The 23482-nt window shown below is 43.2% G+C and overlaps 1 protein-coding gene across 1 annotated transcript in view; it reads left to right on the top strand.

Annotated features, from left to right (window-relative positions):
• The window catches only part of LOC127184672 (transcription initiation factor TFIID subunit 1-like), a 57309-nt gene that overhangs the window by 3430 nt on the left and 30397 nt on the right, over positions 1-23482 (top strand). The window contains 16 exon segments of the mRNA XM_051141013.1: positions 4775-4894; positions 6961-7139; positions 8660-8857; positions 9253-9283; positions 9286-9470; positions 10560-10767; positions 13365-13541; positions 14352-14479; positions 14573-14680; positions 14772-14945; positions 15370-15543; positions 16005-16109; positions 19891-20091; positions 20231-20372; positions 20735-20865; positions 22164-22244. Coding sequence (XP_050996970.1) covers positions 4775-4894; positions 6961-7139; positions 8660-8857; positions 9253-9283; positions 9286-9470; positions 10560-10767; positions 13365-13541; positions 14352-14479; positions 14573-14680; positions 14772-14945; positions 15370-15543; positions 16005-16109; positions 19891-20091; positions 20231-20372; positions 20735-20865; positions 22164-22244 — 2342 coding nt within the window.

Genomic DNA, 23482 nt, shown 5'->3' with positions numbered 1-23482 from the left:
CTTAGTAACCGGGGAGTGGCACTATGTGAGATGGATTAGAAGAATGAGGAGGTGTGGCCTTTTTGGTGGAAGTATATCCCTGGGGGTGCGCTTTGAGGTTCCAAAATGACCACACCTTGCCCAGTCTGTCCTGTCTGCCTGCCTCTTGAGTGAGGGTCAGGATGTAAAACCTTCAGCTGTTTCACCAGCATTGTGTCTGCCTGTTTGCTGCCATGCTTGCCGCCGTGATGTAATGACCGAAACCTCTGGAACTGTAAGCAAGCCCCCTAAATGCTTTCTTTCATAAGTGCTGCCTTGGTCATGGTGTCTCATCACAGCAATAAAACAGTGTGACTAAGACAGTTTCATAGTGCGGCCCAGGCTAGCCTGGGACTAACTATACTGACCAGGATGTCCTTAAAGAGATATGCCTTTCTCTGCCTCCTAAGTGCTGGGATTAAATGTGTGCATCCACATACCCAGTGTTTTGTTTCTTTTTGAAAACAGGATGTCATGTCCCTTAGGCTGGTCAAATTCTAGATATAAAGATGACCTTGATCTCCTGCTTATGTTGCGTCCGTCCCGACAGTGCTGGCATTAAAGGCATGCATCGCCATGTCTATCCAAAAAGAAAAACAAACACACAAAAAAATCGTTTGAGATGGTGTTTCTCCGTGTAGCCTCCTTGGCTGTCTTGGAGCTCAATGTAGACCCGGCTGCCTCTGACTCACAGAGATCCACCTGCCTCTGTCTCCTTGAGTGCTGGGGTCAAAGACGTGCACCGCTATGCCATGCCGTGCTTTTGAGCAGATTTTGTTGTTGTTGTTTGGTTTTTCGAGACAGGGTTTCTCTGTGTAGCCTTGGACTCGCTTTGTAGACCAGACTGGCCTCGAACTCACAGCAATCCACCTGCCTCTGCCTCCCGAGTGCTGGGATTATAGGCGTGCCCCAGCATCACCTGGCTTAAGCAGATTTTTGGAAGGAAAAACAGGCATAATGGAGCTCACACAGCATTTTTGTTTTGTTTTAAGATAGGGTCTCACGTGTCACAGTCTGGCCTCTCAGCTTCATATATAGCTGAGGATGACTTGAAGTGTGGGTCTTCCTGCTCCTGTTTGCTTCGTGTTGTGGTTAAAGGTGTAATGACTCAGACGTTTGGTGTAAAGATACGACTTTTCTAGTGATTTGAGGAAATGAGAAATAAGGAAGTAATGGGAAGCCAGGCATGGTGGTTCTAAGAGGCAGAGGCAGGCGGATCTCTGTAAGTTCGAGGCCAGGCTGGTTACATAGTGAGTTCCAGAATTGTCAGAGCTAAGTAGTGAAACCCTGTCTCAAACAAACAAGCAGAAAAGCAATGGGGAAATGAATTAGTGAGTGGTGTTTGTTGTTTTGAGACAGGGTCTCATCGTGTAGCTGTCTGGCCTGGGACTAACTATGTGGACCAGGCCGGCCTGGAATTCACAGAGCTCTAGTTGCCTCTGCCTCCCATGTGCTGGGATTAAAGACATAGGAGTACCAGGCCTCAGCAGGCTTCTCTTTGTTCGTCTTTTGTATTAAGAAATGGGAAACCTATTGGTCAATAGCAAAAACCAAGGGTAAAACAAATTTTGTGGTCTCTTTTTATATACATTATTTGAGGTTTGACGACATAACGAGGTGCTAGCCAACATGATTGTTCAATAATGTAGCCGAATGGAAAAGAATAGATTTTGAGGGTCAGGACACTGAAGGTTCTACTCCCAACTGCATATTTCACTTGATATCTGACACTTGAATTTGTCATTTGTAATCATTCCCCGGTTTTTCTTCTGTAATCAATAAGATGGTTAATGCTTTTGGGGGGGTTTTAAGTTTGTGGTCACATGATAGGAAAGCATCTGCTAACCTCCACCCCCACCTCACTCCAACCCACCCCACCCCAAACAGCCTTGATAATCTGACTGGGAAGTTTCCTTTAGGCAGGCAAGATGTGGTAAAATTGTAGAAATGAGGTGAGTCGGGGCAAAATATGTCTTCTTTGGATTAAAATTAGGGTGGGAAGCAGAGGTAGGTGGATTTCTGAATTTGGGACTAGCCTTGTCTCCATAGAAAGTTCCAGGACAAGCCAGGGAGACATAGAGAGAGATCTGGTCCCAAAATTTAAAAAAAAAAAAAAATACAGGTGATTATTATTTTGTGTGGTGTACCCCGACACGTCTAGAGGTCAGAGGACGACTTTGTGGAGTTGGTTGTTTCCTTCCATCTCTCATCGGTCCCAGGGATTCAACTCACTCTCGTGGCTAAGCTTGTGTGCAGCAAACTTCTTTATCCAGTAAGCTGTCTCATCGGTCCTTGGGGGGTTTTCTTTAGATTGATTTAATTTTATGTGTAGTGGTGTTTCTGCCTGCATGTATGTCTGTTCATCGCCCACAGATGCCAATTGGATATGCTGGAACTAAGGCTACAGATGGTTGTGAGCCACCATGCGGGTGCTGGAAATCAGAATCAGTTTGTCTGAAAGAGAAAGCCAGTGCTCTTGATGACTGAGCCATCTCTCCAAGCCCCCCGTACCACACCTTTAAAAGAGATCAAGTGTCTTTATCATTATTTTAAAAGACTTATTTATTTATTTGTATGTATATGAGCGCTCCATTTTCACGCACACACGAAGAAGGAATCAGATGGTTGTGAGCTACCATGTGGTTGCTGGGAATTGAACTCAGGTCCTCTTGAAGAACAGCCAGTACTCTTAACCACCGAGCCATCTCTCCAGCCTCTCTTTATCATATTTTTAACAGATGTATTTATCTGTGCGGATCTCGGTGTCTTGCCTGCATGTGTGTATGTGTACCAGGCGTGTGCCTGGTTCTCTAGGAAGTCAGAAGAACATTTCAGCTCCTCTGGAGCTGGAGTTACGTGATATTGTGAGCTGTTACGGGTCTTCTGCAAGAACAGTAGTTGCTTTTTCTGCTGAGCCATTCCTTGGTCCAGCCTCTTTTTTTCATTGTTGTTTGTTTATTTGAAACTCACGTGTATTTTATTTGTGTGTGGAAGCACAAGACCCAACACACAGGTCAGAGGACAGCTTGAAGGAATCAGTTCTTCCCTGCTACCATGTGGCCCTGGGGATTAATCTCAGCTTGTTAGGGTTAGTGGTACCCACTGAGCCATCTTGTCAGCTTCCTTGGGGGCTTTTCTTGTTGCCATGTGAGGCAGGATTCATACAGTGCAGACCAGCCTTGAACTTGGTGTGTAGTTAAGAACAGCTAATCACCCAGCCTCTGACTCCCAAGTGTTGAGGTTACAGGCATGTGCTGCCATATTGGCTGGCAAGGGTGATTGTTGAAAGAGGGAAGTATGTAGAACAAAAGCATGTTTGTGCAGGCGATGTAGCGCACGCCTGTAATGCCAATACTTAGGCTGCGTGAGACTTTGTGGGAAAACATTGGAACAAAATAGGGGGCGGGGTGGGGGGCTGGAGAGGTGACTCAGCATTAAGAGCTCTTTCCAGAGATCCCGAGTTGAATTTCCAGCATCCACATGGCAATTACAACCATCTATAATAGGGATCCAGCGCCCTGTTCTGGTGTAGAGATGTACATACAGAGTAAGTGCCCCTATACATAGAACCCACAACAGGCCTTTAGCCAGTCCTGGTCCTGCTCACCTTTGATCCCAGCACGTGGGAGGCAGAGGCAGGTGGATCTTTGAATTCAAGGCCACCCTCAATGTACAGATCAATTCCAAGACAGCCAGGAATACACAGACACCTTTTCTTGAAAAACCAAAGCAGGGCTGGAGAGATGGCTCAGTGTTTAAGAGCGCCTCCTGCTCTTGGCAAAGGTCCTGAGCTCAATTCCCAGCAACCACATGGCGGCTCATAACCATCTGTATATGATCTTGTAATGTGATATCGCGCCCTCTTCTGGCTTGCAGGAGTCATGCAAGCAGATCAGTGTATACATAATAATAATCATAAATAAATATTAAAAAAACAAAACCCAAAGCAAAGCAAAATATGTTCTTCGGGACCAGTTATTGAGTATTGCCCAAGGTTAAAAAATACTGAGAAGGATGAGCAGCTGCCAAAGTACAGACAGAAGCTGTATATCAAGGACTTGGGGACTGGTGAGGAAGATCCATTTTTGTTTCTGTTTATCAAAACTGGGTTTCTCTGTGTAACAGCCCTGGCTGTCCTGGAACTCTCTTTGTAGGCCAGGCTGGCCTCAGACTCACAGAGATGCGCCTGCCTCTGCCTCTGGAGTGCTGAGATTAAAGGTGGGTGCCACTACGGCCGGCCCCCAGCTTTTTTTTTTTTTTTTTCTTTGTTTTCAAACTGGGAAGAATATTCAATTAGGAGATTGAACAAGGTAGGAAACGAAACCCAGTATGATAGGGAAAAGGTTTCCAACAGCTCTTGGAAGCTCTCGTACCCCACGTGAGAGATGAAGTTTAGCTATACCATATATTTCTGAAGGCAGAAGCTACATTTTCTGTATATGTTCTTACGTTTTTGTTTGCTTGTTTTTGAGATAGGTTTTTGCTATGTAGCCCTGGTTGGCCTCAAACTCAGATCTACCTGCTTCTGCCTCTTGAATGCTGAGATTTGCGCATCACGCAAGCACATGCATCACGCAAGCACGTGCGCGCTCGCGCACAGACACGTACGTACGTACGCAACGCGCACACACAGGACTCTTCTGCACTCTTAAAACATACATAGTCCTTCTGTGATGCTTTAAATGCTTGAGACTTGAAGAGAGCTCAAGGGTATTGTGTATCAGTGTTCATATTCGGGAGATCACCTTGGTTTTATCGGATTATGATAAGATGACTCTGATGCTGATGTGTGAAAATATTGATTGCAAGTTCATGCCTCCCCCACCTTCACCCCTAGGACCAGTGAAGGAAGAGGATCAAGATGGTATTACTGATGGTAAGTAGAAACGGTCTACTTTCCTTTTAGGATAGAGTTTCTATTCATAAAACCAGGCTTTTGGCATGCTTAAGGGGCTTTTAGGAACTATCTGTTAGAAAAGGATGGCACTTCTAGAAAAAAAAATTATATACTGTCAAATACTGATATTGAATAGACATTTTGTCAAAAGTTCAATAACACAGTCAGCAATTAGTAATTTAAGCTGGGCATTGTGGTGTACTCGGGAGGCAGAAGCAGGTGGATTGCTGTGAGTTTGAGGCCAGCGTGGTCTACAAAATGAGTCCAGGACAGCCAGGGTAGATGGAGAAACCCAGTCTCGAAAAAAGCCTAAACACCATCCCCCACAAAAAGAAAAGAAAGAAAAGAACAGAACCTCGGAAAGGGTGGGAACGGGAAAATACAAGTGAGGGGAATAACAATCGGGATGTACTCTGAATAAATTGTAATAAATTAAAATTAACAAAGAAAAAATACAAATGCAAAAAATCTGGGAAGAAACCATGGGTGAGACAAGAAAACATAATAAAATACAAATAAATATAATAAAGCAATAACGTTGAAATAAAAAAATAATTTAACTTGTTGCTTCACAAATTAGGCTGCCCGTCACAGTTACCTAGATAGCCGATTCTTCTGGAGTGTCTGATTCAGAAGAGTTTCCCAAAATTTGTTTTTTTAAAGACAGGGTCTTATGATGAAGCCCCTCACTGGAATTTTCTATAATAGGCCAGACTGCCTTCAAACGTGCAGCAATCCTTCTGTTTCTGTCTTCCTGGTGCTGGGATTCCATGTATGCGCTACCGCGTTCTTTGTTCCCCCAAGACTTTCTGACACAGCTGAATTATATACTTGTGTTTGGAAATTCTGTGGGGTTTTATTTTTTAATTTTTAAAAAATCTGGGCATGGTAGTGTATGCTTATGTTCCCAGTACTCTGAAGGCAGGAGGGTGACTGCTAGTTTGAGGCTAGCTAGGACTGTGTAACAGAGCACTGTCTCAAAAATCAACCTTCTGGAATGCAGTTATCACTTGTATTCCGTGATTTTTAAAGATCGATAAGGTCTGAGTTGTCATTTCACCATTCTTATACCTGTGAAGTGTTAATCCTGCCATAGATTTAGAATTGGAAAAGAACATTTTTTTTTTTTTTTGCAGCGGGGGTGGGGGGAGTTGGGGGGCTTGTGGAAAGAGGGCCACACTGTGTCTCTTTGGCTGGCCTGGAAGTCTACGGAAGTCTATGTGCACCAGGCTAGCCTTGAACTCACAGAGTTTTGCTTGCCTCTGCTTCCTGAGTGCTGCAGTCAAAGGTGTATGCCACCATGCCCGGTCTTGGTCTTCTCTATCTTGAGGCTATGTGAACCTAAATTCCTCCAGGTGGAGCTTTGAGCCATTTTCTTTAGTTTGCAGGGAAAATGTTATTTAACTTTGTGTATAGAATTTAGTTTTTATACTGTGGGCTTTTAACAATTCTCCATCATATAGATCTCTGAACTGGAGCATAACAGGGCCTGATTAATATGCAGTATTAATATAATTTTGCTATTCATCCCAATACTGGGCACAGTATTAGTCATTTGTGGAAATGTAGTAATAGAGTTTATTTTCTCTTATCACAACCCTAGGGGACCAGGTCCAAGGTGAGTTGGGGATAGTGGGAAATAGTAAGCTGGATGAGTTTTCTGGCCTGCATAAAAGTGATCTGCGAGCCGGGCGTGGTGGCGCACGCCTTTAATCCCAGCACTCGGGAGGCAGAGGCAGGCAGATCGCTGTGAGTTCAAAGCCAGCCTGGTCTACAAAGTGAGTCCAGGATGGCCAAGGCTACACAGAGAAACCCTGTCTCGAAAAACCAAAAAAAAAAAAAAAAAAAGTGATCTGCGTGCTTGGACTATATATATCCCCTGCCATAGAGACATGCATTTTAGCCGAGAAAAGCGTATTGGCTGAATTTGAGGAGGTATGTTCACAGTTACGTGCCACAGGGGTTTCTCTTCCTTGTTGCAGTGTCTGAAGATGGAGAAAGCATCATCTTGCCCTCCATCATTGTCCCTTCCTCTTTGGCCTCAGAGAAAGTGGACTTCAGTAGTTCCTCTGGCTCAGAATCTGAGGTGGGACTTCAGGAAGCAACACAGGCAGAATCTAAGGATGGAAAGATGACTCTACCATTGGCCGGGATTATGCAGCATGATGCCACCAAGCTGTTGCCAAGTGTCACAGAACTTTTTCCAGAATTTAGGCCTGGAAAGGTACTTTGTATGGAGAATGTCCATAGTGAAAACTGACATTTTCAAGATTTCAAGTTCTGTTGTTATAATGCTGAATGTACAGTACAAGAGATGTAATGGTTTTCTCATTCAGTGGCAGATGATTGTTTATGTAGGAACTTTTTATGCTGTATTATATCATTTTTTTGAAGTTGTATGTATTCAAAGGGAATGTGGCTTAGAACATTTGCATTAAAAACTGTCCTGTTGCCAAGTGTGGTTGTGCATGCCTCTAATTCCAACTTGGGAGATAAGAGACAGGTGGGTCTCTGAGTTCTAGGTCAGTTTGGTCTACATAATGAGTTCTAGGATAGCAAGGCCATGTAATGAGATCTGTCTCAAAAAAAAAAAACACTACCACCACCACCAAAGCCCTGTTAGAGCCTGGTGAGATGTTTCATTGGATAGAGGCACTTGCATGCATGCCCGATGATCTGTGTTTGCTCCTTGGATCATACAAATTGGTCGGGAAAAAACAACTCCTGGGACTTGTACTCTGACCTCCGCATGTGCATTTTGGCGCATGCACGTACACAGAGACACACAGACACACACACATACACACAAACACACACACAAATCCATGGCTAAAAATATTAATTTCCTGTTAGGACAAATAGGAGACCAAGTGTCTTAGTAATTGTTCCATTGCCATGAAGGGACACCATGAGCAGTGCAACTTCTAAAGGAAGGCATTTAATTGGATGCTTGCTTATAGTTTCAGAGGGTTTATCGATGAACAGTATGTTGGAGAACACAGTGGCGTGTGTGGTAACTAAGCAGTAGCTGAGAACTTATGTCCGGATCTACAGGCAGATATTGAGACTGGGTCTGGCCTGGACTTGTAGAACCACAAAGCCCACCCCGAGTCACACAGCTTCTCCAAGAAGGCCATACCCCTTAATCCTTCCCAAACAGTTGTACTAACTGGGAATGTAACATTCGATTATATGAGTGTGTGGGGCTCTTCTCTTTGAAACCACCACATCCAACCTAGTAGTGTAGACCTTTGGCCCCAGCTACTAGGAGGCTAAGACAGGAGGATCATAATAAGCTCAAGGCTTCCTGGGCCTCAGAGTGAGTTCAAGAGCAACCTGGGAAGCTTAGTGAGACCCTGTCTCAAGAAGTGAAGACTAGCCAGGGATGGTAGTGCATCCTTAAATCCCAGGCAGAGGCAAGTAGATCTAAGTATGAGGCCTGCATGTTCTACATGGAGAGTTCCAGGCCAGGCTACATAGTGAAACTGTGTCTCGTAAAACAAGACTAAGGATGAGAATGTAGCTCATCGATAGAATGCAGATGCCTAGGTTCAAATCCCAGCACCCACCAAAAGGGGAAAAAGAAAGAAAGGAAGGAAGGAAGAAGAAACTGTCCTATTCAGGGACAATGCTTTTGTGGTCTGAACTTAGCACTCCTTCATTTTTTCCTCTGCAATTCAATGGGTCACTTGAGAGGTTTTCAGATACTGAATCTCTGACATCATAATATGTTCTGTGTTCTAGGTGTTACGCTTTTTGCGGCTTTTTGGGCCCGGGAAGCATGTCCCATCTGTTTGGAGGAATGCTCGGAAAAAGAGGAAAAAGAAGCACCGTGAACTTGTAAAACAAGATCAGAAAGGATTAGAAGTCAACCAGAAATCTCTGTGGAACTATGACTATGCTCCAACACCACCTCCAGAGCAGTGTCTCTCTGATGATGAAGTAGGCAAAGTGGATGTGGGATTAAAAGTCCACAAGGGGGCATGAAGAAAGCTGTCTAGCTTGTGTCAAAGTCGGAACTGACGCTTTAGCGTTAAGAGTTGTTTGCTACCCATCAGTGAATAATTATTATGAGTTCAATCCAGTAGTCTCACCTTCTCTGTTGTAACAGAAATATTTGGTGGGTAGGGCAGGGCAGGGTAGATGGTGGTACATTGCTAAATACGAAGCACTTGACTCATGGACAGAGCATGCCATGCTATACCTCTATGTTTTCATGTCCTAAATCCCAAGTCAAAAGTCCTGTTCAGGAATCACCTTATAATTGTTAATTCTGGGTAGCCTTAAGTCATTTGGAATGGAGAACCCTCACCTCTACATCTTTGACTCCGTTACAGACCACAATGAAGGCACCTGTGGAGTTCAAGTTTTCCAGGCAACTAGAAAAAGAAAGAAAGTGATGAAGGCTAATCAAAGAGTGGCAGAGTGGCGTTATGGGCCTGCCCGGCTGTGGTACGATATGCTTGGTGTCCCTGAAGATGGCAGTGGGTTTGACTATGGCTTTAAAATGAGGAAGACTGAGCTTGAACCTACAATAAACTGCAACATGATGAAGGTAAACAACTCTGGTATAAAAGAGAGGAATCAGTGTGCTAAGGGGTCTAGCATTTTTACAGACTTCTCAGCTGGGAAGTTCTTGGGTAGAATCTTTAGTAGGAGATTTATTTGCATAGTAGCTCATGCCATTTTTCAGCTAGGCCCTCTTTTAAGGATTCTACTTTTGAAATGGGTGCTGTTCGAAAGTAGGAGTTGGAGAGGAGGCAGATACTCTTTAATTACCAGGTAATTTGTGCAAATAAGACTTTTTTTTCCTGTGCTGGAGATCAATCCCAGAGTTTTGCACATGCTGGGCAAGCGCTCTACCTCTGAGCTGCATTCCCAAACCTTGGTTTTCTTCCTAAAGGCATACTTATTTATTATGTATACAGTTCTCTGCCTGCATGTAAGCTTGCACGCCAGACGACGGCATTAGATCACATTATAGATGCTTGTGAGCCGCTATATGGTTGCTGGGAATTGAACTCAGGACCTCTGAAAAGAGCAGACAATGCTCTAAACCACTGAGCTATCTCATCAGCAGCTCACCATCCCCATCCCCGCACCCCCAAGCCCCGCCCCTATCTTTAGTCTTGGGCTTTTTGTTTTTTTGTGTGACAGGGTTTCTCTGTGTAGCCTTAGGTGTCCTGGCCTCTGAACCACAGTGATCCGCCTGCCTGTTCCTGTGGAGTGTTGGGATCAAAGGCTTGCACCATCACACACTGCCCATATTTGGCTTTTAAAAGAGGGTTTCAGGGCTGGAAAGGTTAAGGGCACTGAGTGCTCCTTCAGAGGTCCTGAGTTCAATTCCCAGCAACCACATGGTGCTCATAAAAATCTCTAAACTGATCTGATGACCTCTTCTGGCCTGCAGGTATACATGCAGCCCAAGCACTGTATACATAATCAATCAATCAATCAATCAATCTTTTTAAAGCAATAGGGTTTCACTGTGTATCCTGCAGGGGCTGACCTTAAACTTGGAAATCTTCCTTTGAATCTCCCAGGTGCTAGGAGTGAAGGTATTTGATACTAAACCTGTAAAAGTACCACTTGTGATATCTCATGGCCAGTACTGAGTGATTGATTATTTTTTCTACTTGTACAGAAATTAAGGAAACTTGAGGAAAGCAATGGCATTGATCTCCTGGCAGATGAAAACTTCCTAATGGTGACACAACTGCATTGGGAAGATGATATCATCTGGGATGGGGAGGATGTCAGACACAGAGGAATAAAACCTCAGCGTGCAAGTTTGGCAGGCTGGCTTCCTTCCAGTCTGACTAGGAATGCTATGGCTTACAATGTTCAGCAAGGTGTGTTTCTGTGCTAGCAGTATCTAGAACACAGTTCTTCATCTCAGGAATCCTAGTTATGGTCTTGTAGGCAGCTGATGGATAGTGAAATGCTTTTAAATCTGGAGTTTAAAAATCTTTCTCCTCATAAGGGCATTACAAAAAAAAAACAGGTATAATTTTTTTCTCAACCCAGTTAAAATAAAAACTACTGTGCTTAGTCGGGCAGTGGTGATGCTTGCCCTAGCACCCAGGACATGGAAGGCAGAAGCAGGCTGATCTCTATGAGTTTGAGGCCAGTGAGTCTTGGAACAGCCGTGGCTACACAGAGAAACCCTGTATCGAAAAACTAACCAACAAACCAACCAACCAACACCAAACCCAAATACACAAAAACTGTGCTCAACAGCATGAAAACAATATAAAAAAGGGAAATTCTTATATTCTAAAGATTATCATTTATAATAACTTTTAGGTGTTTTGTTTTCTGCATGTATATGGCTAAGCTTTGCTTATTGGTTAGTGTTGAGACAAGGTCTTGTTTTATACCTGAAGCTAACCTGGAGCTCACTATGTAGCCCGGGCTGTCCTTAAACTCACCGCCTTCCTAATTCAAGCTTCCCAAGTGCTCTGATTGCAGGTGTTTGTTGCCATGCCTGGCGTGAGTTCCCTGACACTGGTCTTTTTGTTTTGTTTTGTTTTTGATAGGGTTGCTATGTAGACCAAGCTGGCCTTGAACTCACAGAGCTCCATCTGACTCTGTGTCGTGAGTGCCCTGGTGCTAGTGTTTTTGGAGACAGGGTGTTGCCTATCTTGTATCCCAGGTTGGCATCAGATTTGCTGCAGTCTTCCTACCTCAGCCTCACAAGTGCCGGGATTACATGTGTAAGGCACCACACCCCACTATGTATACTGTGATTTTTTTCTTCCTTTTTTTTTTTTTTTTTTTTTTTTTTTTTGTTTTTTTGAGACAAGTTCTCACTGTTAGTCCTGGTTGTCCTGGCACCTTATATGTGTAGACTAGGTTGGCCTGAAAATTAGAGAGATCTGCCTACCAGTGCCTCCCAAGTGTTGGGATTAAAGATGTATGCCACTACATGTCTTGCTAATTTCTTCTTTGTTTCCTTCTTTCTTTTTTTCCCCCCAAAACAGGGTTTCTCTGTATAGTCTTGGCTGTCCTGGTCTTGCTTTGTAGACCAGGCTGGCCTCAAACCCAGAGAGATTCGCCTGCCTCTGTCTCCCGAGTGCGGGGATTAAAGGGGTACGCCACCACACCCGGTAATTTCTTTTCTTTTCTTTCTTTCTTTCTTTTTCTCTCTTCTTTTTGCATTTTGCTTTTGTTTTACGAGACAGGGTTTCTCTCTCTGTAGCCTTGGCTGTCCTGGACTCGCTTTGTAGACTACGCTGGCCTCAACCTCACAGCGATTCTGCCTGCCTCTGCCTCCTGAGTGCTGGGATTAAAGGCGTGCGCCACCAGGCCTGGCAGGAAAAGGTTTTTATCTTTAGTTCTAGTTAAATACGTTATAGGTTGCATAGTTTCTCTTTTGTTTTATTGAGATGAAGTTCTGCTCTGCAATCCTGGCTGGCCTCCTCCTGTCTTTGTTTCCCAAGTTCTAGGATTAAAGGAGAGTGCTACCATACCGAAGTCAGTCCATAGTACTTTAAAGAATTTTGTTTTGGTTTTTTGAGACAGGGGTTTCTCTTATAGTCCTGGCTGTCCTGGACTTGCTTTGTAGACCAGGCTAGCCTCAAACTCACTGGGATCCACCTGCCTCTGCCTCTGCTTCCCAAGTGCTAGGATTAAAGGCGTGTGCCACCACCGCCCACCTCGCACAGTACTTTTGGTAGAAGATCTTGATGTGTAGCCAGTCAGGCCCTCAAGCTCACAGTCCTTGTTGCAGTCTCCCAAGTGCATAGAATTCGTATTTTGTGCTCAATGTTTCTAGAAGTGTGTTTTCCTAACTTACCAATAATTGCTTTATTTGGTAATACAGTTTAATATCAATACTACACACCGTATTTTTTAAATGACTTATTTATTTTTGTGCATTAGAGTTTCTCCTGTGTGAAGGTGTGTCTGTGTCTGTGTGAGGGAGTCAGATCCCCTGGAACTGGAGTTACATTTGTAAGCTACCATGTGGGTACTGGGAATTGAACCTGGGTCTTCTGGAACAGCAGTGCAGTGCTCTTACCTGCTGAGCAATAATTATTTATCTAATCCCTTAGTAAGTAGGCTGTTTTAGGATTTGGGTGTTTTATTTTTTTCAGTGTTTTCAGACAGGTTTTTCTCTGTAGCCTTTGGCTGTCCTGGACTCCCTTTGTAAACCATGCTGGCCTCAAACTCACAGACATCTGCCTGCTTCTGCCATCCCCAATGCTGGGATTACCGGCGTGAGCAGTGCCCGACAGCTGTTTTAAGTTTTTAATTATTATAGACAACACTGTAATGATCATTTTGTCAGCAGTGGTTTCTGTCAAAGTGAGATATACATGATCTCTAGTAGGTTCCTTTTGAATAGTCCTATCAGTACCTAATTGTTCTTTTTCTGTTTGGTAGAATCATGACTGAAAGGAGCATTAATGTTTTGTTAACTGTTTTCTCTTCCTGTTTTGGCCAGGTTTTGCAGCCACATTGGATCCTGATAAACCTCGGTACTCCATTTTCCCCATCGATAGTGAAGATCTGGTATATGGACGTTGGGAGGACAATATCATTTGGGATGCTCAGGCCATGCCTAGGATTTTGGAGCCTTCTGTCTTGACACTTGATCCCAATGATGAGAACTTGATTTTGGGTATGTTGATGACAGAAGCCAATGCTCGTTATCATTGACATCTTACTATTAATGTCAAAGGGCAAGAGGAGATAAAAAATTTTAGAGAATGCAAAAACTAGGAACTGTTAGATAATGATTTTTAAAAAGCAATCGTAGCTGCCAGATACCAGTGTTTGGGTATGTTTAGGAGAAAGTCGTGTAGAAATGTTGAAAACTGTGTCTTTTAAGACAGCATCAGACATGGCTGGGCAGTGGTGGTGAACACCTTTAATCCCAGCACTTGGGAGGCAGAGGCAGGCAGACCCCTCAGTTCAAGGCTAGCCTGGTCTACAGAGTGAGTTCCAGGACAGCCAGGGCTACACAGAGAAACTGTCTCAAAACCAACCAGCCAAACAAAGACATCAGACATGTAGTTTTAGTTGGCGCAAATTACCAACTAAAAATAGTCTGGAAGTGAAGTGAGAGATCTACTTAGAAACTTGAAAAATATCAGTGAATTTTAGGTGGACCTGGATGCGTAGATCCAGTTACTTGGGAGGCCAAGGCCGCGAGACTAAGTTCAAGGTCTGTCTCGGCTACAGAGTGTGTTCCAGGGCAGCTCTGACAACTTGGTGAGATTCTATCTAAGAATAATGCAAAAGAGGTCAAGAGGGCTGGAGATGTAGCTCAGTTGTAGAGTCCTTGCCCAGCCTGTGTGATACCTTCATTTCAGTCCTTAGGATTGCACAGAGGGGTGGAGAAGAGGGTGGGAAGAAGGAAGAGGAGGAAAAGAAGAAAAGGAGCCTTTCGGGATATCAATTCTGAGGTCATTTCTTGTTACATCCTCAGAGATCCCTGACGAGAAGGAAGAAGCTACATCTAATTTCCCTTCCAAGGAGATTAAGAAAGAATCAACTATGAGGAGGAGCCGAATCCTCTTAGGAAAAACAGGGTTCATCAAGGAAGAGCCACAGCAGGTTTGTGAAAAGAAAAGGACTTGGTATTTAGAAGAACACAGAGAGGTATTAGGGAAGGGTATTGTGACTGATGCTTGTTTGATGTGTCATTAGAACATGTCTCAACCAGAAGTGAAAGATCCGTGGAATCTCTCCAATGATGAGTATTACTATCCCAAGCAACAGGGTCTTCGAGGTACTTTTGGAGGGAATATTATCCAGGTACAAATGGCTGCTGTGTTTTGGTGGAGGGGGTAACTGTTGCCTGGGAAGGAGTTAGTATTTACTTTTAACTCTTCTGTTCCCTGTTTAGCACTCGATTCCAGCTGTAGAATTAAGGCAGCCCTTCTTCCCCACGCACATGGGACCCATCAAACTCCGGCAGTTCCACCGCCCACCTCTAAAAAAGTACTCCTTCGGGGCACTATCTCAGCCAGGTCCACACTCGGTCCAGCCTTTGCTGAAGCACATCAAAAAGAAGGCAAAGGTATAATTGAATCCTGGGTAGAAGAAAAGTTCTAGAAGACAATTGGGGTACAAATTAGGAGACTACACTGGATATTAGGTTATATTAGGGAGTTATTTTCTCAGATGTGGTATAGTTCTATTTTGGTTATTCAGAAGAATGTCCTTATTCATATGAAGGCAAAGGATTACAGCTTTGAGAACTGGTTAATTAAAATCTGTAGAAAATTTACAGATTACTAGACAAAGTGTTTAAGTAGCAAGGGAAAAGATATTCAGAGTTCTATTCCTTCCATTTTAGTGGTAAGTTTGAAAGTTTTCACAATGAAATTGAAAAAAATAACATGTAAAGAACACTTTGGTGTTTCCCCAGAGTGGATGATACACCAATGTGTATAGTTTGTCTTCCTGTGGGAAATAGGCTGTATTATCTTCCTTCTCGACAGATGAGAGAACAAGAGAGGCAAGCCTCAGGCGGTGGAGAGATGTTTTTCATGCGCACCCCTCAGGACCTCACAGGCAAAGATGGCGACATTATTCTTGCAGAATACAGTGAGGAAAATGGACCATTAATGATGCAAGTTGGCATGGCAACCAAGATAAAAAACTACTATAAACGGGTAAGACTATAGTCAAAGAATTTTTTTGAGTGTGTTTTTTCCCATGCGCAAAGCGTTTTTAGAAAATGCTCATTGTATGCGTGTGAGTGTTTTGCTGCACAAATGTATGTCTGTGCACTACGTATGTGCTCAAGGAGGCCAGAAGAGTGTGTCAGATTCCCTGGAACTGGAAGTGTGGATGGTTGTAAGGCACTATATGAGTGCTGAGAACCAAACCTGGGCCCTGTGTAAGAACAACACGTGGTGTTGTTAACCATGGAGCCGTTTCTCGAGGCCCTGAAGTTTTTGTTATCAATATAACCAATTAGGTTTGTAGTAATAACCTGTGAACATGTATTTTGCCATATATGTTTCTTGGGAGAAAGGAGCGGTGTCTCTTGTTTTTAGCAAATGCCATGCTTATAGAAGATTACATGTATGTAATTTATTCCGTGAGTCTGAGTTTGCTTTGTTTCTCCTAGAAACCCGGAAAAGATCCTGGAGCCCCAGATTGCAAATATGGAGAAACTGTTTATTGCCACACCTCTCCTTTCCTGGGCTCGCTTCATCCTGGCCAGTTACTGCAGGTGAAGAATTCTTTCCTGTCTTTATTCTCTCCTAAGGAACTTGGCCGACGAGGGAGTTAAGTTTGCCCCCCAAAGTAGAATTTTGGTTGACTGAGGTACGGTTCGTGTATTAGGTATGAGGCAGTATAGTCCCCTGGGAGTGATGGTGGAGGTGCACACCGTTAATCTCAATACTTGGGAGGCAAATTTTGAGACCAGCCTGGCCTCCATATTGAGTACCAGGTCACCCGTGCTATATTGTGAGACCATACCTCAGAAAAGGGAAAGGATCTGGAGAGACGACTCAGCAGCTAAGAACACTGGCTCCTCTTCAGAGGACCGGGTTTGATTTCCCAGCACCTACATGGCATCTGACAAACATCTGTAACTCTAGTTTCAGGAGACTTGAACCTTCTTCTAGCCTCCTTGGGTAGTTCATCCATGTGGAGTACAGACAAGGATGAAGGCAAAACACTCACATACATTAAAAAATACAAGAAAGGGGGCAGGAGAGATGGCTCAGAGGGTAAGATTGCTCTTCCAAAGGTCATGAGTTCAATTCCCAGCAACCACATGTTGCCTCACAACCATCTATAACGAAATCTGTATACATAATAAATAAATCTTTAAAAAAAATACAAAAAAGAATTAAAAATAAAAAGTGAGTATAATTCACTAGACATGGAGCGCAGGAGGACCGGGAGGAATTCAAGATCATCCTTGGCTATGTAGCAAATTTGAAGCAATCTGGTGTAGAGGAGACTTTGTCTCAAAAAAAAAAACAAAAAAAAAACAAAAAACAACAACAACCAAAAAACCAAAACAAACAAAAATACAAACCCGAAACCCCAGCAAAGAAAAAAGATTAGCATTGTTTAAAGTTCAAGACAAGCTTTTTTCTGTTTAAAAAAAACCATTTAAATAATTCCATTATTTTTAGATTTTTTTCTTTAGTCTAAATATAGAATACTGAGGTTTGTTTTTGTTTTTTAATTGTTTGATCTGTGGGGGTTGTGTGTCCCTGTATGGCTTTTTTGAGCTAGGATCTTACTTTACAGCCCAAGCTGGTCTGAAATTTACTCTGTAGCCTAGACTGGGTTCAAGCTTTGGGGCAGTCCTCAGTCTTATGAGTGCTGGCATTGCAAATATGAGCTACTATAAAACAGGTTTTGAGAATATGCCCTGGTTGTGGAGGTGGAGGTACTGAGGGTGGCAGTGCTGTTGCATGCCTTTAATCCCTGAACTTGGAAGACAGAGGCAAGTGGATCTCTGAGTTGGAGGCCAGCCTGGTCTACAGAGTGAGTTCTAGGACAGCCAGGGCTGTTACTCAGAAAAATCCTGTCTGGAAAAAAAAATGTTGATTTGTTGTGCACATGTAAGTTCACCTGTGGGAGTGGAAGAGGATGTGCACAATTCCTTGTATCTACCTAAAATTACAGGTATTTGTTAGCTGTCGGATGGGGGCGCTGAGATTAGACCTCCAGGTCTCATAAATAGAGCAGCAAGTGCTTTTACCTCTAAGCCATCTCTCTACTTCTCTGCGGACCTTTTTCTGTGAGGGAGGTAGTTTTCTTTCTTTCCTTTTTCCTCCCTGACCCCCATACTTTTCTTTTGATTCAAAGCTTATAATAGTTGATCCCTATCTGGCTTCTACTTCTATCTCAAATAGTTCTGTACAGCTGTGCTTTTGTGTTTCTGCTTATTCTGTCTTCTTGGCATACTTAGCTACATTGTTTTCATCTTTTATGTTTGTTTGTTTTGGTTTGGTTTTTCTTTTCTTTTTTTTTTTTTTTTTGGTTTTTCGGTACAAGGCATTTCACTGTGTAGCCTTGGCTGTGTTGGACTCGCTTTGTAGACTAGGCTGTCCTGGAACTCACAGTAATCAGCCTGCCTCTGCCTCCAGAGTGCTGGGATTAAAGGCATGTGCCACCACGCCTGGCTCTAGTTTATTTTTAATAAATTAGCTGATTTATAAAAAATATTCTGAAGCCAGGTTATGGTGGCAGCATGCCTGTAATCCTAGTAGTCAGCAGTCTGAGCGATATAGGGGGATTACCTTATTTTTGAGGCCTTCCTGGCCTTCTGTGAGACCTTATCCCCCTCAATTATTTTGTCATCACCTCTTGCGTATCACTTTTGGTTAGGAGTACATTACTGTAGTAATTTAGGAAGGTCTTCATAGCAGTCCTATGGAGTATAGGCATTTTAAGTGTCCTGCATTTTGCCACTAAGGAAACTTAAGGTCAGAAACTTTGACTTTGTGGGACTTCATACAGTGGCTGGCAAAGGCGGTTCTCTTCTGACTGTAAACAGTATAATTTCTTTTCTTTTGAGTCAAGGTCTCATATAGCCTGTGTTATACCTTCAAACTTGCGATGTAGCCACCAAGGATGTTCTTGAGCTCCTGATCCTCTTGCCTCTACTTTGCAAGTGCTTGGATTATGGGTAGCTAATTTGTGTGTGTGTGTGTGTGTGTGTGAGAGAGAGAGAGAGAGAGAGAGAGAGAGAGAGAGAGAGAGAGAGAGAGAGAGACAGAGAGACAGAGAGACAGAGAGAGAGAGAGAGAGAGAGAGAGAGAGAGAGAGAGAGAGAGAGAGAGAGAGGTATGTGTGGAAGCCAGAACTGGCGGTTAGTGTTGGTTGTATTCCTCCACTGCCTGCTACCATGCTTTTTGAGATAGCATCATCTGTCATAGATCCCAGAGTTCACAGTTTTGCCTAGACTAGCAGGCTAGCAAGCTTATAGGATCTTCTTGTCTCCACTGTTCCTCTCCCTTCTACCACTGGGATTGTAGGCATATCCCTCTGTGCTCCCCTTTTTATGTGAGTGCTGGGGATCCAGACTCATGTTCTCATACTTGTGCCAAAAGCACTTGACCTGTTGAACCATCTCTCAACCCCATTTTTTTCTTTTTTGGGGGCAGGGAGGGTCCTCATGTAATCAGCTAGCCTCAGATTTACTATGTAGTCAAGGCTGGCCTTGAATCCCAATCTCCCTGGTTTTCTTTTTCTTTTCTTACTTTCTTTTTTTTTTGTATGTTTTTTGGGCTCTTTCCTTTTTGTTTGTTTGTTTTTCACAGGGTTTCTCTGTGTAGCCTTGGGTGTTCTGAACTGCTTTTGTAGACCAGGCTGGCCTCAAACTCACAGACATCTGCCTGTCTCTGCGTCTGCCTCCCAAATGCTGGGATTGCAGGCATGCACAACTGCACCCAGCTCCTGGTTGTCTTTTAACAAGGGCTGGGATTACAGAATATACCACTATGCCCAACTTTGACTCAATTTTTTTTGATGGACAATCTCCTGCCATAGCTCCTGCTGGCCTGGAATTAACTGTGTGGCCCAGAATGGCCTTGATCATCTTGCGTTACCCTCTTGAATGCCTGAATTACAAGCATACATTATCATTCCTGCCTCTGTTTTTAAAAAGGTTTTTTTTTTTTTATCTTTTGGTCTGTAAGGATTTAAAAGAAAGTGGGTAAAAAAATTTAAGAAATGAATAATTTAGTTTGTGAATTTCCAAATAATTTACTTTTTTGATTTTTCAAGACAGAGTTTCTCTGTGTAGCCTTGGCTGTCCTTGACTTGCTTTGTAGACTAGGCTGGCCTCGAACTCACCAAGATCTCCCTGACTCTGCCTCCTGAGTGCTGGGGTTAAAGGCGAGTGCCACCGCACCCGACTGCTTATTTTATTGTATAACTTTAGACCAAAGATAGAGATTGAAGTAAATTCTTTCCTGTTTCAATAGTTGCCTGCATTTTCTAGAGCTTCTCTGTAAATAACCTTTGTGGTTCACTTTTATTAGGCATTTGAGAACAACCTTTTTCGTGCTCCAATTTATCTTCATAACATGCCAGAGAGTGACCTCCTGATCATTCGAACATGGCAGGGTTACTATATTCGAGAATTACTGGATATTTTTGTGGTGGGCCAGCAGTGTCCCCTGTTTGAAGTTCCCGGTCCTAACTCCAAAAGGGCCAATACACACATCCGAGACTTTCTTCAGGTGAGGTGGGAGTGTGGGAGATGGGCCAAGATGCACACACTAATAGAAAGATGAAAACACATAGGAGCATAGTTGGGGAAGGACCCTGGTGAGGACTTTTATCCTTTATATAATAAAATATATTTGTCTTAATGGGCAGGTGTTTATTTACCGCCTCTTTTGGAAGAGTAAAGATACACCGCGGAGGATCCGGATGGAAGATATAAAGAAAGCCTTTCCTTCACATTCAGAAAGCAGCATCCGGAAGAGGCTAAAGCTCTGTGCTGACTTCAAACGTACAGGTCATCAGTGTGACTACTTGCTTTCTTTGATGCTCTCATAGTCCCAAAGAATTATAACTTTCATTTAAAAGAACTCATAGCTAATAGAATAGAAATTGATGGCTGTCAAAGTGAGAAGGTACCAAATCTTATAACTAGAGGGTGTGATTGCTTTTTTTTTTTTTTTTTTTTGATAATTTGTTGATGATTGGTTGCTAGTAAAGTCCATGTGAGTATTTGCCTGTCTTACGTAAGTAAGATGTAAGAAACCTGGCAGCAGTGGTTTTGTCATAACCAGGGCATTTCTTGATTCAGTGTCTATTTACTATACTGTTGCTTTTGGGTCTTTAGGATTCAGAACAGTTTCCCTGTGTCTTTTCCAGGGATCGATTCGAACTGTTGGGTGCTGAAGTCTGATTTTCGTTTACCAACGGAAGAGGAGATTAGAGCCATGGTATCACCAGAACAGTGCTGTGCTTATTATAGCATGATAGCTGCAGAGCAGAGACTAAAGGTGAGCCTCTTCTCGTTTCTTATGCCTCCGTTTCTTTTCAGAGAGGTAGAAGAGGGTACTGTAGAGATGACAGTTACTGCATTATTACCAGTTACTCAACAATTTAAACTGGATGAGGTACTTTCTGTGAGTCTGGATTCTAATGAAAGCTGCAGTGTAGCTCACTGTCAATGTGAGGCTCAGTGAGGGACTCAAGTCATCTTTCCTTGGCCTAGAAATGATAGCTCATTCATTTGAGTGGCATCTCTTTTGTAAAACAATCAGGGAGAGGACTTTTCAGATTCCCAGGTAGGCAGAGATGATAGTAGCTAGAAATACGGCTTAGAGATGCACGCTTATAAGGCTGTCTTAGTTAGGGTTTGTATTGCTATGAAGAGACACATGATCATAGACACTCTTATAAAAGAAAACATTTAATGGGCCTCTTACAAGACGGAGGGTTTTGTCCATTATCATCCTAACAGAAGCATGGCAACACACAGGCAGACATGGTGCTGGAGAGGTGCCTGGAAGTTCTACGTCCAGATTGACAGGCAACAGGAAGAGAAAGTGACACTGGTGCTTTCTTCAGCATTTAAGATCTCAAAGCCCACCTCACTGACACACTTTCTTTAGCAAGGCTACAACATTTTTTGTTGTTGTTGTTTTGAGACAGTGTTTCTCTGTGTTAGCGTTGACTATGCTGCAATCGCTTTGTAGACCAGGCTGGCCTCAAATTCCCAGTGTTCTGCCTGCCTCTGCCTCCCCAGTGCTGGGATTAAAGGTGTGCACCACCAGCCCTACAAGGCCACACTCTTAACATGGCCACCTCTTCCAATAGTGCCACTCCCCATGAGCCTATGGAAGCTGTTTTCATCGAAACCACTACAAAGGCCAAAATGGAAAGAGTTCAACAGAGAAATTCTATACTTTATTTTGTTTGCTTTTTAAATGGGTCCTAGCTATCCACATGTCCAAATAAGTTCCTTTAAAACTATTTTTGTGTGGGGCCTGTAGAGATGGCTCAGTGGTTAAGAGCACTGTCTGCTCTTTCAGAGGACCCAGGTTCAATTCCCATCACCCACGTGGCAGCATTCTACCACTGCACGATATCCCTAATACATCAGAATTCCTTGGCACATCTTCTAGTACCTCCAGGATGTACAACAGTAATACCTTCATTAACAATTATAGGATCCATTTTCTATGTACAATATGGTTTTCTTTTTATATATTTGATATTCATAAACTTTTCAGGAAAAAAACTTATGGTTTTTTTTTTAACAATTGACTTTATACATAGAATTGTCCTCTTTCAGGATGCTGGCTATGGAGAGAGATCCTTTTTTGCTCCCGAGGAAGAACATGAAGAAGAGTTCCAGATTAAGATTGATGACGAAGTAAGAGTTTACAAACTGTTTTTCTGAGACAAGAGTCTTGTTTGCAACACAGTCTGACCTGCAACTTTAAATTTTCCTACCCTCGTATCCCAGATGGCCAGAAAAACTTGTGTGTGTGTGTGTGTGTGTGTGTGTGTGTTTGTCCCTTTGTGCACAAAAGTAAGTGATGGAAGACCAGAGACACTGGATTTCTCTGTAGGTGACGTTGGTTGTAAGCTACCTGTCATGGGCATTGGGAACAAAAACCAAGTCCCTTGGAAGAGCAGCAAGCTTCCTTAACCTCTGAGCCAGCTCTCCAGACCCAATTTTATTTATTGGTCTCTCTCTCTCTCTCTGTTTTTTGCAATAGGGTCTCTCTGTGTTAGCCTTGGCTGTCCTGGACTGACTTCATAGACCAGGATGAGCTCAAACTCACAGAGATCCATCTGCCTCTACCTCTGCCTCCCAAGTGCTAGAATTAAAGGCATGTGCCACCACACCTCACATTTTTTGGTATGTATGTATGTATGTATGTATGGTGTTTTTTTAAGACAGGGTTTCTCTTGTAGTCCTGGCTGTCCTGCACTTGAGTTGTAGACTTGGCTGGCCTCAAGGTCACAGAGATCTGCCTTCCATTGCATTGGATTAAAGGCGTGTACCACCATGTACAACTATCTTCTCTCCTCCTCCTCCTCCTCCTCCTCCTCCTCCTCCTCCTCCTCCTCTTCTTCTTCTTCTTCCTTCTCCTCCTCCTCCCCGTCCTTCTTCTTCCTCTTCTTCTCTCTCTGTCTCTCTCTGTTGTCTCTCTCTGTCTCTCTGTCTCTGTCTCTGCCATTTGTGGACATGGGGATTGCTATGTTGGTGCTTGGATCCAGTTTTCCTGGTCCTTATGGTTGTACAGCAAATGCTTTAAAGTCACTGAGCAATCTCTCCAGCCCTCAACACTCATTTTTATCAGTACTTCTCATTAGCTCTTAAAAAGAAGGTTTTGGGCTGATGATATTCAAGGTTAAGCTCTAATACATAGAGAGTTTCCGGCATCTGGGCTAGAGACCTTGTTGTAAGAAAATAAAAATAAGGAATCCATTTGAATAATTGGTCTGTCAAATGCAGTTGTCCACCTAACTATGAGCATCATGAATGTGGGTACAACACTACCTACTGAAGTCCTAGGGATGATGGACTGAAGAGTATCATTGTCCCACATATTTCTGTCCCTGGTTGCACTCTGACTCTCTATTTAATATCATGATTTAAGT

The sequence above is a fragment of the Acomys russatus genome, chromosome X (assembly GCF_903995435.1).
Source record: "Acomys russatus chromosome X, mAcoRus1.1, whole genome shotgun sequence".
Lineage (NCBI taxonomy): Eukaryota > Metazoa > Chordata > Mammalia > Rodentia > Muridae > Acomys > Acomys russatus.
This window is presented reverse-complemented; position numbering and strand designations above follow the sequence as displayed.